The 18393-nt window shown below is 37.9% G+C and overlaps 1 protein-coding gene across 1 annotated transcript in view; it reads right to left on the minus strand.

The window, feature by feature from the left end:
* PROS1 (protein S) overlaps nt 1-18393 on the minus strand; it is a 69303-nt gene that overhangs the window by 19385 nt on the left and 31525 nt on the right. The window contains exons 4-9 of the mRNA XM_061134072.1: nt 15970-16056; nt 13141-13263; nt 12890-13021; nt 5772-5897; nt 3046-3167; nt 484-599 (exon numbers count right to left, since the gene is read on the minus strand). Of these exons, the coding sequence (XP_060990055.1) occupies nt 484-599; nt 3046-3167; nt 5772-5897; nt 12890-13021; nt 13141-13263; nt 15970-16056 (706 nt within the window). The remainder of the gene's footprint in view (nt 1-483; nt 600-3045; nt 3168-5771; nt 5898-12889; nt 13022-13140; nt 13264-15969; nt 16057-18393) is intronic.

Here is an 18393-nt window from a genome sequence, read left to right on the forward strand (position 1 = left end):
AAAGTACTCAGTCAACTAAAATCATGCGACACATTTCTTTAAAATACTACTTCAGCAATCTTATAGTTTCCTTAATAATTATGAATATAACTATATTCTAAAAGCAGTATCTTGAATTATTCCCATTACTTAGAAGGTATAAAAAAGAATGAAAATTTCACAAATACATTAAATCCTCTCTTCCAGCTTCTTAAAATATGTATTCATTAGAAAAGGAAGAACTCTGACTTAAGGTAAAATGATCACTAGGGAAGATCAGCCTAGAACAAGCCCAAATGATTCAAGCATGAAAATTATGTGTGAAGGAAATGAACTTTAGGGTACCCAATATCATCTGATTGATAATACACCTAAATTATCTGATTGTTAGTAAAATTTCATGGATTTTAAACCATTAGTAACTCCTTTTCTTCTGTCCTGATCTGCTAGACAGGACAGAATCTGTCCTGATTTCTAGAATTATCACTGACATTGGTACCTCACCTGGTGGTTTCTGGCAAACGAAATTTTAAATACAAAACAACCCCTACAAACTGCTCTGCCAAGTAAAGCAATTCATAATTTTTGTCAAGGTCCAGAGGAAGGCACACCGGAACAGCCTGGAGAAAAGGCAACAAAATAAGAAAAGGCACTGGTTACTGTTTGGTGTATGTGTCAGGATATCATCCTTTCTCTGGTTCCTACTGTTCTTGTCAAACATATCCTCTCTGATACAGTACAATCAATGCAGAACACCCATGGTAATAACAAAGCAGTATCTTTTACTTCCCTGTATAGTCCATCAGTGAAATCCTCAAGAATGCATGCTAAGTCACTTCAGTCGTGTCTGACTCTTCCTGACCCCATGGACTGTAGCCCGCCAGGCTCCTCTGTCCGTGGGATTCTCCAGGCAAGAATACTGGAGTGGGCTGCCATTCCCTTCTCCAGGGGGATCTTCCCCACCCAGGGAGTGAACTCAAGTCTCCTGCATTGCAGGCAGATTCTTTATAGCAGAATAAGCTATATGTATACATAAATCCCCTCCCTTATGAGCCTCCCTCCCACTCACCCTCCATTTGTTTTAAAGTCTTATTAAGCCAAAGTTTTTCGGAGCAAAAATGTGCTCTCTAGATATCAAAGGAAATGCTGAAAAACCTGAACAGGATAAATATAAAGTAAGATATCATCAATATCTCCAAGGAATTTATCAAAAAAAAATAAGATTTAGAGTCAGGTGATTTATTATCAGGGCTTCCCAGGTGGCTCTAGTGGTGAAGAACCCACCTGTCAGTGTAGGAGACATAAAGGACAAATGTTCGATCCTTGGGCCAGGAAGATCCCCTGGAGGAGGACTTGGCAGCCCACTCCAGCATTCTTGCCTGGAGAATCCCATGGACAGAGGTGCCTGGCAGGCTACAGTCCACAGGATCACAAAGAGCCAGGCATTACTGAAGTGACTCAGCACACATGTACGAACTATTATCAAGATCTTTCTTTCTTTTGAGAGTAAAAACAAACATTTAACTGGAAAGTTTGTTAAAGGAGAAGTTCTTGGGCATACATCTAGGGATATTCTGGCGAGAACTGCACAAATAGCACTGTATTAAATCTAGGTCCTGAAATAATATCTCATTTCCTCTTAGAACTTAAGTAAATCTATTCCAAGGAAGATGGCCACGTGTAACTACAAAAAATACTGAAATAATAGGATATCAAATTACAAAATAAGCATGTACACAATACACTTCAATGAAGTGCTACCAAAGTTACTACATATACCAACTAGCTTTCCTTACCTTCCTTTACCAAATAGGTAGAATATGAAATGTTGACATTTTTTTAACATATACAGCTTCTCTTAATAGCAGATAGAGAGTATGTGTAAATCAATGACTATTAAATAATCAGTTAAGGGTATTTCTTTTTTTTTTTTAATGTCTGCCTCATAAGCATGACATTTCACTTTCACTTTTAAAAATTAAAAGAGATTCATGAATTGGACTAAAGATTACTAACGTGATCCTTGCTTAGAGAAAAAAAGAAAAAAAAGAGCTTCAGATTTCTTCAGTGGAAGAAATATTAGAACCTACCCCCAACATTCAATTTCTGGATCAATTATGAATTGAATTTGAGTAGCCTAGAAGCAAGTTGTGGAGAAGGAAATGGCAACCCACTCCAGTGTTCTTGCCTGGAGAATCCCAGGGGCAGCGGAGCCTGGTGGGCTGCCGTCTATGGGGTCGCAGAGAGTCGGACACGACTGAAATGACTTAGCAGCAGCAGCAGCAGAAGCAAGTTGAAGAGATAGAAAGTAACAAAATTGATCCCTCTGAATTTTGATATACTTAAACCTCAACTAAACCGTACTCTGACAAAACTGTTTGCACCTGAGATTTTATGCACACTCTTGCAAGTACTAACATGCCTAAGGCATGATCAAACTTGTCAGAGTGTGATAAACAAAAGTAGACTCTGAAAAATGTTTTCACTGAAATTTCTATGAAAGATTTTTTCTCACCAAAAGAAGTATAAACCTTAGCTTTTTACAGTTGTTTAAGTAAACATACACATTGCATTTTATAAAAGTACAGGCTTATTTATACACATGAGCACTCTTTGAACTGTGACCCTGCAGCTTTTTTTTAATCCAGTCACTAATTATCCACATGCATGTTACACCGCTTCAGTCCTGTCCAACTCTTCGTCACCCGCTGTGGACTGCAGCCCATCAGTCTCCGCTGCCCGTGGGATTCTCCAGGCAAGAATACTGGAGTGGATTGCCATGCCCTCCTCCAGGGGACCTTCCTGACCCAGGGAATGAGCCCGCGTCTCTGATGTCTCCTGTATTGGCAGGCAGGTTCTTTACCACTAGCAACACCTGGGAAGTCCCTCACAAGGTTTACCAAATTACGTGGTCGAAATTAGTAAATAGATTGTGACTTATAGCCTGTTTTGAACTATAGCAATTAAGTAGAAATCTGTATTCTTATTTACCTCAACTATGTGGAAATAAGTACCTGGATCTCATTTTTAAAAACAGATGGGCATGTTAGTATTGCAAAGTGTTACCTCACAACTCTTCTGATCTTGGGCAAGTTTGAATCCTTTCTTTCCATCACAGTAACAAGAGTAACCTCCAGGGTAATTGACACAAAGTTGAGCACACAAGTTCTCAGAGCATTCATCCACATCTGGGGGAAAACAGAACATAAATTTTAATATCTCCTGAATGTTCAGTCTAACAGAAGAAGGACTATTCTGATTTTAGTATAAGATAATCAGTGATAATAAATCCTTAGTGAAAGAAATTCTTTGACATCAAATCACCTTTATGCACTTGCCACAGAAATTTAAATGAGTCACAAATGTAATTTCCATTTGTTTATATGCCTGAATCAACAAATTAAAAGGATAACTTTCAGTAATTAATTAATAAAGATATAACAACTATGCTAATTTTATGATTTTGAAGGAAAAAACAGAGTCTCAATGTAACTGTCGAATCTGATCATATGAATTCCATTGACACTTCTTAACTCTCTGCTTTGATGAAAAGGAAGGGGAAAAGAAGGAGTGGAGGGGAGGACAGGAAGACAGGGAAGGGAAGGGAAGAAAAGATCCCTTTTAAATGAACCTTAATGTAATTCACAGAGACAGAATCCACCTGCCAAGCCAGAGATGTGGGTTCAGTTCCTGGGTCTGGAGGATCCCCTGGAGAAGGAAATGGCAACTTACTCTAGTATGCTTGTCTGGGAAAGCCCATGGACAAAGGACCCTGTTTGGCTATAGTCCATGGAGTCACAAAAGAGCTGGACGCAACTTAGCACCTAAATAACAATGTAGTTGGAGATTAAATGACTATATCAAGAAAATATCACTTTCCATAATGCAATGATTAATGGTGGCAATAAATTTAAGGACATACATGTATTTCTTAACTTATTAAAGATATAGAAAAACAAAAAATCTCACTGTGCTATTACCTCCCGTTTCGTGAAATCTTCTCCATGGTCCCTGTCCCAATCCATACTTTAAGAAAATCACTCTTGAAAAGTTGTAATAAGATGTTTCAGCTTAGAAACACTTTAGAAATATGTAAGATCATTGAACTTTTAGATGAATATACCCTGTGATCTTTGAAAATTCCCAAACTCGAACACTGCTATAGCATAGTTTCCCCTTAAAATGAGAACCCCTTTGAATGTCTTAAAATAAAACCCCAAAATTAGTGAGCCCTCAATACTACTGAAATTGAATAGCATAACTAAAGCAAAAAAAATATTGTATATATGTATGTCACATCTATTTCTGCTTTACTGACTATGCCAAAGCCTTCGACTGTGTAGATCACAATAAACTGTGGACAATTCTGAAAGAGATGGGAATACCAGACTATCTGACCTGCCTCTTGAGAAACCTGTATGTAAGTCAGGAAGCAACAGTTAGAACTGGACATGGAACAAAAGACTGGTTCCAAATAGAAAAAGGAGTATGTCAGGGCTGTATACTGTCACCCTGCTTGTTTAACTTATATGCAGAGTACATCATGAGAAACACTGGGCTGGAGGAAGCACAGGCTGGAATCAAGATTGCTGGGAGAAATATCAATAACCTCAGATATGCAGATGACACCACCCTTATGGCAGAAAGTGAAGAGGAACTAAAAAGCCTCTTGATGAAAGTGAAAGAGGAGAGTGAAAAAGTTGGCTTAAAGCTCAACATTCAGAAAACTAAGATCATGGCATCTGGTCCCATCACTTCATGGCAAATAGATGGGGAAACGTGGAAACAGTGGCACATATCTTATTCATGTATTTTGCCATAATAGAAAAATTACTATTAATTTGATTAGTTTTAGTCATGATATTGGGCTTCCCTGGTGGCTAAGCTGGTAAAGAATCCACCTGCAATGGGAGAGACCTGGGTTTGATCCCTGGGTTGGGAATGTTCCCTGGAGAAAGGAAAGGATACCCACTTCAGTATTTTGGCCTGGAGCATTCCATGGACCATATAGTTCATGGGGTTGCAAAGAGTCTGACATGACTGAGAAATTTTCACTTTCACTTTCAGTCATGATATTAAACTCACTTTAAAATTTTTTAAAAAAATCAGAGGAGGATGTGAGATAATTTGTACATATCCATGATTAAAAAACAATAACCCTATGATACATCTAAGCTACCTGGACAGCAGCACTGGAGTCAAATGAAGTAATCACAAGCTTCAAGGAGCTCTCCCAAATCCAGACACAGACATCCCTAATCACTGCTTCTCACGGTTTTAGAGCTTGGCTCTCATCTGGTTATGATAAGATTTTCTTTTTATATATATTTAATTACAATGGAGTTAGGTCATTTACTATTTTACAATAAAATGACAGACTTAAACACACACAGAAAATCATTGAAAAGCCTGGCATAAAACCAAAGATTTCTAACCACCTTGTTTTAAATTTGTCTTCCTTCCTCTCTTGTGTGTGTGTGTGTCTGTGTTTCCTTTCAGCTGCTTTTTATTTTTGAATATTATGTGTTTCTTTTGCTTCTATCATATATGGGAGGTCTGCAATTCAAATACAGCTTAGAGGGCCATCAGATTGCACAGCACTGATCATGCATGCGTCTTACATACTTTTAATCTGGAAGGAAGCCATCACCACCCAAATGATCAAATTATAGCATGGATTTTACCACCTGAGAAAATCTGATTACTGATATCAAGGAGAACCAATGCTTCTCACTTCAAATCAGGGTGCCAACTCACCCCTTCCACCACCAATAATACCAGCAGAACTTTACCGTCACAAGACTTTGATACGGGATTGTATTTGTAGCCTTCAGCACATTCACATTCAAAGTCTCCTGGGATGTTCTTGCACACAGCTGTGCCACAAATGCTTGGCTTTAAAACGCATTCATCCACATCTACAAATGAAACAAGTATATTAAAAAAATTTTTTCCCATACCAGAAGACACTAGCAAAGAACCCTTGATTTGTGTTTCCTGGGTCTAGTTTCATATATCTAATAAGACAACAAAGTGGATTGGAAATAACAAAATATTAAATCTATCATCATGTTTTAGTTCACTTAATACAGTTTCTTTCTACAAATGCATAGGGAATTTGATTGGTGTCTGCTATTTCCTTGTAATCATGTAAAGGAAAAAAAGGCTTTAATTATTTTCTTATCTACCAGGTTACAGTATGAAAATAAATTGAAGAGACTCATCATATTCTTAACATGTATTCCTAAACACATGCTTCTGAAATATGATCTTAAAAGCTTATGTACACTGAAAAAAAAAAGCTTATTTACTCTGTATTATCACAAATATAAAAAATAGGATAAAAATGAGATGGCTCATCACTCTTACACCTTTCCTTTGGAAATGGACAATAGCTACATCTGCATACTACTATTACGGCTTAAATTATTCAAGAGTGATTCAAATTTAAAATGGGACTGGGTGAGGTCTTCAATTATTTATGAAGCCACAGCTAATCCAGGGTAAATTTTAACATTAAATTAATATTTCAGAAATTTGAAATTGCAACTAGTTACTGAATAAGTGACTGTGAAAAAAACAAGTGATAGAAATAGTTCAATAGAAATATAATTATTATAGTGAACTTTTCTCATCTGTAAAGAAAGCTGAGCACCAAAGAATTGATGCTTTTGAACTGCGGTGTTGGAGAAGACTTGAGAGTCTCTTGGACTGCAAGGAGATCCAACCAGTCCATCCTAAAGGATATTAGTCCTGAATATTCATTGGAAGGACTAATGCTGAAGCTGAAACTCCAATACTTTGGTCACCCTGACTTGAAAAACTGACTCATTTGAAAAGACCCTGATGCTGGGAAAGATTGAAGGCAAGAGGAAAAGGGGACAACAGAGGATGAGATGGTTGGATGGGATCACCGACTCAATGGACATGAGTTTGAGTAAACTCTGGGAGTTGGTGATTGACAGGGAGGCCTGGCGTGCTGCAGTCCATGGGGTCACAGAGAGTCGGACACAACTAAGCGACCAAACTGAATTGAACTTTCTCATCTGTACTCTCTCAGGAAAGACAAGCTCAGAATGAAATCCAGATTTTCTACTTAAAAAAGCTGATAGTTTAATTTTTCCACAAATTGGCCAAATTTTCAGACATTTCTCTATTTAAAATAACCTGCACAAAAAATAAATGAATCAATTTACTGTGGCAAGTAAATTTTCCTGTATCTTGCTTGTATCAATGTCAATATCCTGTATGTTATAAGGTACTATAGTTTTGCAAGTATTCCTGTCTGGGGAAATTGGGTAAAGGGTGCATGGGATGTCTTTTATTACTTCTTACAACTGCATGTAAATCTATAATTACTTCAAAAAATACTTAATTTTAAAAAAAGAGCTATAAAATCCATATTTTTAACAGGAAGTAAAAACATGACTAAATTTATTTGATTTGAGGCATATTACAAGAACTCCTTTAAATTATATGAGTGTGGGTTATAGTATATACATTTTATGACTCTACACTGACATCTAATGTCTGATGAAAAGTTTTATTCTTGCATTTTTGGAAATTTACTGGCAACTTAATCCCAACCAAATTCACATTTTAAATAAAGGCCCTGTTGTAACAACTGTATATATATTCTACTAATTGTGTACTTTATTGCTTATGTATCGTGAACAAAACACTATGTAAATGAACCATACAAAAACATATGTACTGATAACAGAGACCATCATTTCTAAGAGAACTTTTGGTTAATGTGTATTAACTCAATGGCTAAGGATTAAATTGCTCTAAATTAAAATGAAAATCATAAATTCTTTAGCAGCACAAATTCTTACAAGTATTTAGATGTTCAAGTACAAATGGGTATTATTTGCTTATGGAATGCATATGGTATCCTTTCATTACGATGATTTTCTGTAACTAGTGTTCTATTGATACTGGTATTCTAAATATCTACCTCAAACACCTTCAAACAGGCAAACAAGAAAGATATAATCTAAAGATAATCTAAAATTGTATAATTGCTCATAAGAAATTGTTAGTTTATGCAGTTCACCTTAAAGTCACTTAACTACACTTTAAATGATATCATAGTAAATGACAGAATGATCTTGGTTCATTTCCAAGGCAAACCATTCAAATCACAGTAATCCAAGTCTATGCTCCAACCACTAATACTGAAGTAGATGAAGTTGAACGGTTCTATGAAGACATACAAGACCTTTTAGAACTAACAGCAAAAAAAAAAAAAATGTCCTTTTCATCATAGTGGACAAGAATGCAAAAGTAGGAAGCCAAGTGATGTCTGGAGTAATAGGCAAGTATGGCCTTGAGTACAAAATGAAGCAGGGCAAAAGTTAACAGAGGTTTACCAAGAGAACTCACTGATAATAGCAAACATCCTTTGCCAACAACCCAAAAGACAATTCTACAGGTGGACATAGCCAGAAGGTCAATACCAAAATCAGACTGGTCATATTATTTGCAGCCGAAGATGAAGAAGCTCTATACAGTCAGCAAAAACAAGATCAGGAAATGACCATGAACTCCTTATTGCAAAATTCAGACTTAAATCAAAAAAAGTAGGGAAAGCCCCATGGCCATTCAGGTATGGCCTAAATCAAATACCATTTGATTATACAGTGGAAGTGACAAATAGATTCAAGGGATTAGATTTGATAGACAGAGTGCCTGAAGTACTATGGATGGAGGTTTGTAACATTGTACAGGATGTAGTGAATCAAAATCATCCTCAAGAAAAAGAAAGGCAAAATGGTTGTCTGAGGAGGCCTGACAAGTAGCTGAGCAAAGAAGAGAAGTGAAAGGAAAAGGAAAAATATACCTATCTGAATGCAGAGCTCCAAAGAATAGCAAGGAGAGATTTAAAAAAAAACTTAAGTGAACAATGCAAAGAAATAGAGGAAAACAGTAGAATGGGAAAGACTAGAGATCTCTTCAAGAAAATTAGAGATACCTTGGGAATATTTCATGCAAAGATGGGCACAATAAAGGAAAGAAACAGTATGGACATAACAAAAGCAAAAGCAAAATATATTAAGAAGAGGTGGCAAGAATACACAGAAGAACTGTACAAGAAAGGTCTTAATTACCAGGATAACCATGATAGGGTGGTCAACTCACCTAGAGCCAGACGTCCGGGAGAGTGAAGTCAAGTGGGCCTTGGGAAGCATTACTATGAACTAAGTTAGTGGAGGTGATGGAACTCCGGCTGAGCTATTTCAAATCATAGAAGATGATGCTGTGAAAGTGCTGCACTCAATATGCCAGCAAATTTGGGAAACTTGGAAATGGCCATAGGATTGGAAAAGGTCAGTTTTTTCATTTCATCCCAAAAAAGGGAAATGCCAAAGAATATTAAAACTCTACACAATTCCACTCATTGCACTTGCTAGCAAGGTAATGCTCAAAATCCTTCAAGCTAGGCTCTAGCAGTATATGAACTGAGAACTTCCAGATGTACAAGCTGAATTTAGAAAAAGCAGAGGAACCAGAGGGCTTCCCTTGTAGCTCAGTTGGTAAAGAATCTGCCTACAATGCAGGAGACCCAGGTTCAATCCCTGGGTTGGAAGATCCCCTGGAGGAGGAAATGGCAACCCACTCCAGTATTCTTGCCTGGAGAATCCTATAGACAGAAGAGCCTGGGTTACAGTCCATGGGGTCACAGAGAGTTGGACACACCTGAGTGACTAAACCACCATTTGGGGGAACCAGAGATCAAGTTGCCAAGATCCACTGAAACATAGAAAAAGCAAGGGAATTCCAGAAAAACATCTACTTCTGCTTCATTGACTATGCTAAAGCCTTTGACTTGGTGCATCACAACAAACTGCGGAAAATTCTTAAAAAGATGGGAATACCAGACCATCTTATTTGCCTCTTGAGAAACCTGTATGCAGGTAAAGAAGCAACAATCAGAATCGGACATAGGACAACAGACTGGTTCCAAATTGGGAAAGGAGTACGTTAAGGCTGTATATCATCACCCTGCTTACTTAACTTATATGCAGAGTACATCATGGGAAATGCTGGGCTGGATAAAGCCCAAGCTGGGTCAAGATTACAGGGAGAAATATCAACCTCAGATATGCAAATGACACCACCTTAATGGCAGAAAGCCAAGAGGAATTAAAGAGCCTCCTGATGAAGGTGGGGCTTCCCTTGTGGCTCTGGTGGCAAAGAATCTGCCTGCAATGCAAGAGACCTGGATTCGATCCCTGGGTTGAGAAGATCCCCTGGCGAGGGGAAAGGCTACCTACTCCATATTCTGGTCTGGAGAATTCCATGGACTGTATAGTCCATGGGGTCGCAAAGAGTCAGACACGCCTGAGCAATTTTCACTGGGCTTCCCTCATAGCTCTGTCAGTAAAGAATCTGCCTGCAATGCAGCAGACCTGGGTCTGATTCCTGGGTCGGGAAGATCCCCTGGAGAAGGAAATGGCAACCCACTCCAGTATTCTTGCCCGGAGAATCCCATGGACAGAGGAACCTGGCGGGCTACTGGCGGGCTACAGTCTGTGGGGTCCAAAGAGTTGGACACGACTTAGTGACTAAACTACTACTACTCCTTGATGAAGGTGAAAGAGGAGAGTGAAAAAACAAGCTTAAAACTCAACATTCAGAAAATAAAGATCACGGCGTTCACTCCCAACGCTCACGGCCAACAGACGGGAAACGATGGAAACAGTGACAGACTTTGTTTCCTTGGGCTCCAAAATCGCTTCGGATGGTGACTGTAGCCATGAAGTTAAAAGACACTTGCTCCTTGGAAGAAAAGCTATGACAAACCTAGACAGTGTATTAAAAAGCAGAGATATCACTTGGCTGACAAAGGTCGTCTAGTCAAAGTTATGGTTTTCCCAGTAGTCATGAATGGATGTGAGAGTTGGACCATGAAGGCTGAGCATTGAAGAATTGATGCTTTTGAACTGTGGTGCTGGAGAAGACTCTTGAGAGTCCCTTGGACTGCAAGGAGATCCAACCAGTCCATCCTAAAGGAGATCAGTCCTGAATATTCACTGGAAGAACTGATGGTGAAGCTGAAGCTCGAATACTTTGGCTACCTGACGTGAAACTCATTGGAAAAGACCTTGATGCTGGGAAAGACTGAGGGTAGGAGAAGAAGAGGGTGACAGAGGATGAGGTGGTTGGATGGCATCATCGACTCAATGGACATGAGTTTGAGCAAACTCTGGGAGACAGCGAAGCCTGGCGTGTTGCAGTCCATGGGGTTGCAAAATGTCAGACATGACTGGGCGACTGAACAACAATAGTAAACTACGCTAAACGCTACAGTGCAATGAAGGACAGACCACTCATTGAACACGAATTCAATTTAAGGATTTATGAAAGCAGACTATGAATAGAGTTGCACAAGATAACTTTACATTTTAACTTACTAAATTTTTTTACCTCATCACAAAAAGAGGAGAAAATGGGAAAGGGGAAGGGAGGAAGAGAGGGAAGAAGAAAGAAAAGAAAGGAAAGAAGAAAAAAGGGAAGGAAGAAAGAAGAGAAGAAAGAAAAACTTGCTCCCATTTTCTAAAGGTAACTCCAGGCTGGAAATGTCATGTTTAGTTACCCACATACCTAGCACCTATATGTGAAGATTTAGTAAAAGACAGTTAAGCAATCTAATGGAAAAGATATCATGCAGAAAAAAGAAAGGCAAAATTTGGGGGAAAAAATATTTCTTTTTTTTTTTTTTAATTTATCTACTTTTTATTGAAGGATAATTACTTTATAGAATTTTGCTGTTTTCTGTCAAACCTCAACATGAATCAAACATAGGTATATATATATCCCCTCCCTTTTGAAACTCCCTCCCATCTCCCTCCCCACCCCACCCTTCTAGGTTGATCCAGAGCCCTTGTTTGAGTTTCCTGGGCCAAACAGCAAATTCCTATTGACTATCTATTTTACATATGGTGATGTAAGTTTCCATGTTATTCTTTCCATACATCTCACCCTCTCCGCCCCCTCCCTGTGTTCATAAGTCTATTCTCTATGTCTGTTTCTCCATTGTTGCCCTGTAAATAAGGCCTGGTGCACTGGGAAGACCCAGAGGAATCGGGTGGAGAGGGAGGTGGGAGGGGGGATCGGGATTGGGAATACATGTAAATCCATGGCTGATTCATATCAATGTATGACAAAACCCACTGGAAAAAAAAAAATAATAATAATAAAAAAAATAAAAAATAAAAAAATAAAAAGAAACACACTAGCAAAATGACTTAAAAAGCTAAATTAACTGACAGGAATTATTTAAGTCTGAAATTTTTTAAAAAAAGTTATGACCAGTGATGTGATCTTAAATGTATAAAGAAAAAGAAAAACCAGTTTCATCTTTTTCAAAAACACAACAGGAAATGAGGTGCAGGATGGAGGGTTTATATTGGAAATTAGAAAGGTATTTCTGACAAGGAAATATAAAATACAATGAAAGAAGTTACTAAGGATTGTGGTGATTTATTTGTGAACTGTAGATCTTATTGAAATAAAGGATATAATAATACTACTACTACAGAGTCTGGAAGAAATAGGATCAACAATGATTTTGCAAATACTGTAGTATGCGAAGACTTGCATTAAAACTTCACTTTATCACCATATAATGAAACTCTTCATTAAAACATGTGCATGTATCAATACACACATACATACACAATAAGAAAACAACAAAATACTCTGAAATAAAAAAATACCCGATCAACAATAAACTAAAGGCAGTCCCACAGAATCACAGGCTTCAAGGTGGATAATAATGTACACTTATTATAAACACTTAAAACTCAAGAGTTTTCTGTGAATTGCCTGGGGAAATTCCTCTAACTGAATTTTTGCTCTTACACAGAAAATACCTTTTTTTATTCTACCTTTTAACTCTTACCTTTGCAGTCCTTTTTATTTGAAAGCATAACAAAACCATTTTTACAGGAACAGTGGTAACTTCCAGGTGTGTTTACACAAATCTGGCTGCAACCTGCATTTACATTTGCAGGATCTTTGCATTCATTTATATCTAAAAAGGAGAAAACAGAGTACTTTCAAAGTAATAAAGCCTTCTGAGAACTTTTCAGGAAGTCAATTCAGATTGGGTATGTTATAAACACCCATACCTGCTGGGTATGCTATACATACCAGACTCACACTTTTCTCCTTGCCAACCTGATTTACAAATGCAAGTGAATGTCGCTTGGCCATCTTTGCAGCTCAAATATCCATCTTCATTGCATGGCAGAGGATTACACTGGTCCGGAATGGCTGAAGGAAATACAAATCTATTTAATTTTTATAACACACCACAGTACAATAGAAATTTATGTCCTTTAATAGAAATCTCATGAACAAAGTCTGTGGTATGTGGAAAAAAATACTTAGTCCTTCAAATACTATTTTAAGAAGAGTGGATCTATTAAACTTTTATAATTATTTCTGCAAAAGGAAGCTACTTTTTGCTTAAATCCACTCTTTTTTTAAATAATTTTATTTATTTATTTATTTTTGGCTCTGCTGGATCTTCGTTGCTGAGCTTGGACCTTTTACTAGTTGCTGGGAGCAGCGGCTACTCTAGTTATGTCGCCTAGGCTTCTCATTGCAGTGGCTTCTCTAGTTGCAGGGCAGAGACTCGACTGTGGGCTTCAGTAGTTGCAGTTCCCAGGCTCTAGAGCACAAACCCAACAGTTGTGGTGCACAGGCTTAGCTGCTACTTGCATGTGGAATCCTGGATCAGGGATCGAACCCTTATCTCTAGCATTGGCAGGCAGATTCTTTACCACTGAGCCACCAGGGAAGCCCCACAACTACTTTTATATTTGCAAATATACACAATAGTTAATAATTGCAATTTAATATTCTTTTTATATATCACCTTATTTGATCCTTAAAACAATTTCATGAGGCAGGCAGACAAATAAAACCATTCAGTTCCAATAGAAACATTTGAGACTTCCAATTTGGGATAATATAGAATAACAGAGGGCCTTTCCTGGTGGCTCAGACTGTAAAGAATTCACCCGCAATGCAGGAGACCTGGGTTCGATCCTTGGCTTGGGAAGATCCCCTGGAGGAGGGCATAGCAACCCACCCCAGTATTCTTGTCTGGAGAATCCCCATGGAAAGAGGAGCCTGGTGGGCTACAGACCATGGGGTCTCAAAGAATCAGACACGACTGAGTGACGAAGCACAGAACAGAATAACAGGGACCAGATTTATTCTCCTGCTTTAAATAAACAGATCTAGTCAAATGGTTTCAGACATTGGGCAACAGGCAGCAGAATACTGTGATTTTTAAGGCAAGGATATTTCTTTCATAAAATGTCACAGCACTTCATCACCATCTTAAATGATACGCCCATTTGTTTCTTGATTTATTTATGGTCTCTCTCGCCTCACTAGACACTGCAATGGTTCCTGGCTCCTGCATATTCCCATACCTGTTTCTCTAGCCTTCCTAGCCAACTCTGAAAAGTCCTTTAATCTTTCCTTTTACATTTTCCTTTCCTTAAGTTAGCAAAGCAAACTGTTAATTGCAAAAAAAAAAAACAAAAACAAAATTTTTTTTAAATTTAACTAAAATCTAATCACTGAACTTTTCAAAAAATGTCCCCATGAAAGCAAGTTTTCTGAAAATTATTAGCAATTTATTAGGTATTAGTTATGTGTGTGTGCTGAGTTGCTCAGTCGTGTCTGACTCTTTGTGACCCCATGGATTATAGCCCACCAGGCTCCTCTGTCCATGAGAATTCTCCAGGCAAGAACACTGGAGTGCCCTGCCATTTCCTACTCCAGAGGATCTTCCCAACCCAGGGATCAAACCCGCATCTCTTGCGTCTCCTGCATAGGCAGGCGGATTCTGTACCACTGGGATATCTGGGAAGTCCAGATATTAGTTAAAATAATAGAAAACAGATTAGTCAAGAAATTATAAAATTATTTTTTTGTCCTTTGGTAAATTAAGAAAATAAAGTATGAATTAAATATACATGTTCAGGCAAACTGTTTTACTTGTGAAGTTACAACTAATTTTGAATTATAGAAAATGCAGATAAGTGAATATCTCAATAGTACCAATGCTGCATGTAAAATATTCACTGGACAAACATCCCAATTTACATGTTTCAATTTCACCTTTGTCTCTGCATGTCAGGAAATTGATAAACTAGAGACAAATAATTTACCAGATTTATCACTAGGCCTTACGTGAACTTCAGAGGGAAAAGGCTAATTTGATATCACAATATTTTACACATTTATATCCACATTTATACCAAATGTGGTATACCAATAATTATACCAATAATTCCACATTTCCACATTTATACCAAAAGTCAGAAAAGTAAATGTGGCTCCCCTGTGATCTATTAGTCAACTGTAACATTTGGTCATAAGTACATGATTATGCAACAACAGTCAAAAAGCTCTTGGGAATAAAATTCTGAAGCAAATGATGTAAAGCTTGGCAAACAAGGACCACTTCAATTTAAAAATAAGCTAGAAAATTCATTTTAAGCACATTTACATCTGAAAACACATTCCTCCAGGGAGTTCCCTGGCAGTCCAGTGGTTAGGGATCTTCCTTGCTGTGGCCAGGGTTCAATCCCTGGTGGGGGAACTCAGATCCCACAAGCTGTGCAACATGGCCAAAAAGAAGAAAAGAATTCATCTTGTACATTTCTGATACATACACATTATATGAAACTTAAAAGTTTAAACTAAGTGAATAATGAACACTGAAAGAAATAATTATTTGGCCAATTTGATCCAGCACCAGAGCCATGTGGCATACCCCCTCCCCCCAAAAAAACACTATTCCTCAAATGTGTTTTGAGAAAACTTCCTCACTTGGCCTATAGCCAGCCCTTCAAGGGCTCATTTGTTGATTTTTAAACAGCAGTTATATTTATACGGTGTACTTTACTTGCAGGTTTTTGTCGTTTTGTTTTTTAAACTGATGGTAGAAGTGTTTACCATTGACACAGCTCCTCAGGTCAGGGTAAGTATTAGTTGACAGACGCGCAGCAGTGAATAATCCAGCTCTGAAAGAGCCAAGACAACCTGTAAAACACAAACAAGTGTCATCTTAGAGCCGATACACTTCACTTGATCTGAAATCATGGTAGAAATTATCCAGAGCAATAGGATATTTATGCTTCTGTGTATTGACATGATTCAACAATCAAAATGCCAATCCTAAATGTCTCCATCCACCTTTTTGAAAAATCAAAAATCTACAAGCAAGATTGCAATATATACACAATCATAAAAAACATATTTATAGAAGCTTCTCTTTGGAAAAGAACCTTAAAGCCAGAAGGGGAAAATATCTTGGATTAGCAAAGAAATTTATTGCCACATAAACCCATGTTCTTAAGTCTATAGCAGAGACCTAAAATCACCCTCAAATTTGTAGACCAGAGCCTAATTTAGAAATTGTCTATTATTAAGTGAATAGAATGAGTGAGTGTTTCTGGTTGTTGTAGGCAACTTCCAATTCTTCCAATGTTGCATAGAGATTAATAAAATAATGCTTGTATCAATCAATATTACAAAGCAGGTTTACTTTATTCATTTTATTTCTCAATACAACTTTGTGAAATTAGATCCAGCAATCTGGCAGAAGTAAGATGAAAAATAGAAATAAAATACGTATGGACTTTAACCAGGGGTCATTCAAGACCAACAACATAACATTTCTTCACAGCCACTGAAGACAACATTGTATATATCAGTTCATTGTACAGATAGGTGTAAGTGCTCACTGGCTAAGTTCTGTCTACCTCTTTGCAACCACATGGACTGTAGCTCACCAGCTTCCTGTCCATAGGATTTCCCAGGACAGGTACAGATAGTCACTAACCCACTAAAAAGGTGGTGTTTTGGTTATCTTTTGCTGAGCAAAGACTCCCAAAATTAGTGGCTTATAAAATCATCATTTTATATTACTTATGATCTATGTATCAAATATTTAGAAAGGGTTTATTTACTTAAACTGTTTGTCTCTGCTGCACACAGGACCAGTCAGGGTGGCTGGGGCTGGAAGACCCACTTTCTGGATGACTTTTCACTCACACGTTTAACAGCGCAGGCTTTTGGCATCTCTGTCTCCGCACGGTATATGCCATGCTTCAGGGCTTCTCCACATGGTTGCATTTCCCTGAGTACGCAGTCCTAAAGTGGCACTGCTTTTGTGGTACTTAGCTTCCAAGAGGAAGAAGAAAGAAGCTGCCAGGCCAATTAAGAGGCACTGTGTCACTTCCATCATTGTCTATTGATCAAAGCAGTCTCAGAGTCCACCCAGATTTGGGGGAGGGGGAAAAGGATAGATTCCACATAGTGATGGAAAAGTGGCAAGATGACATTGCAGAAGAATATGTGAGATGGGAAATATTTTTGCAGTCATCTTTGGAGAGCACAGTTTATTACAGGTGGGTGCAAAGGTTCATTTTGAAGTCTGTGTGTATATTCCTTTTCTACTGCTTTTGTAACAAATCATCACAATGTCACCAGCTCAAAATAACACAAATTTATTCTTTTACAGTTACAGGGATCAGAAGTCTAAAATCAAGGTGTTGGTAGGACTGCGTTCCTTCTAAAGACTCTAAGGGAGAATCTATTTCCTCTGTTTCTTCAGCTTCCACAAGCTACCTGCATTCCTTGGCTCATGGCTCCCACCTCATATCATTCTCAACTCTTGCTTTGTTGTCATGTATCTTACTACGAATCTGATCTCCTGCCTCCCTTATATGAGAACGTTTATAACTACACTAAATAATGTCCTCATCTCAAGATCCTTAACTTAAATCTTCAAAAATAACAATTAAGGTAACATTCAGAGGTTCTAAAGGTAGGACATGAACATTTTTGGAGGGGGGCGGTCACTATTTAGCCTACCAAGGTAGGTTATAATATTTTCCCATAAAAACAATACTTTATACTTACATTGTAGTCTTTCTGGAAACCCAGTGAGACCTAGGCAATCTTAGGTCTTGAGTATTCTTTCCCTGAATTCATTTGTTCCTCCTCTTGAATCACCCACTCCCAGAATTATCTTACTCTAGTGTGAACATTTCATTAGGATTCTGGCTTGTAAGAAAGCCTCATTTTGCAGTTCTGGACAAATCTGACAGCCAAAATTCGAAACCCTTAAGCTAGAGATTCAGGTGAAATGCTTCATATGATGATTAGGACCCCAGGCCAGACTACAAAGTACATTTAACCCATAAACCACATTATATACGAGTCCTTACTAATACACTGATACCATTTTTTTTGAATTTTTTTTTTCTAATTTTTTTAGAATTACAGCGTGAAGAGTGAGTTGCATGGTTACTCAAAGCAGTGTAATCCTATCCCTTACTTTCCCATTTCTCTTTCTTACTGTCCAACAGGAAT

This window comes from Dama dama, chromosome 31 (assembly GCF_033118175.1).
Source record: "Dama dama isolate Ldn47 chromosome 31, ASM3311817v1, whole genome shotgun sequence".
In the NCBI taxonomy this organism is placed as follows: Eukaryota; Metazoa; Chordata; class Mammalia; order Artiodactyla; family Cervidae; genus Dama; species Dama dama.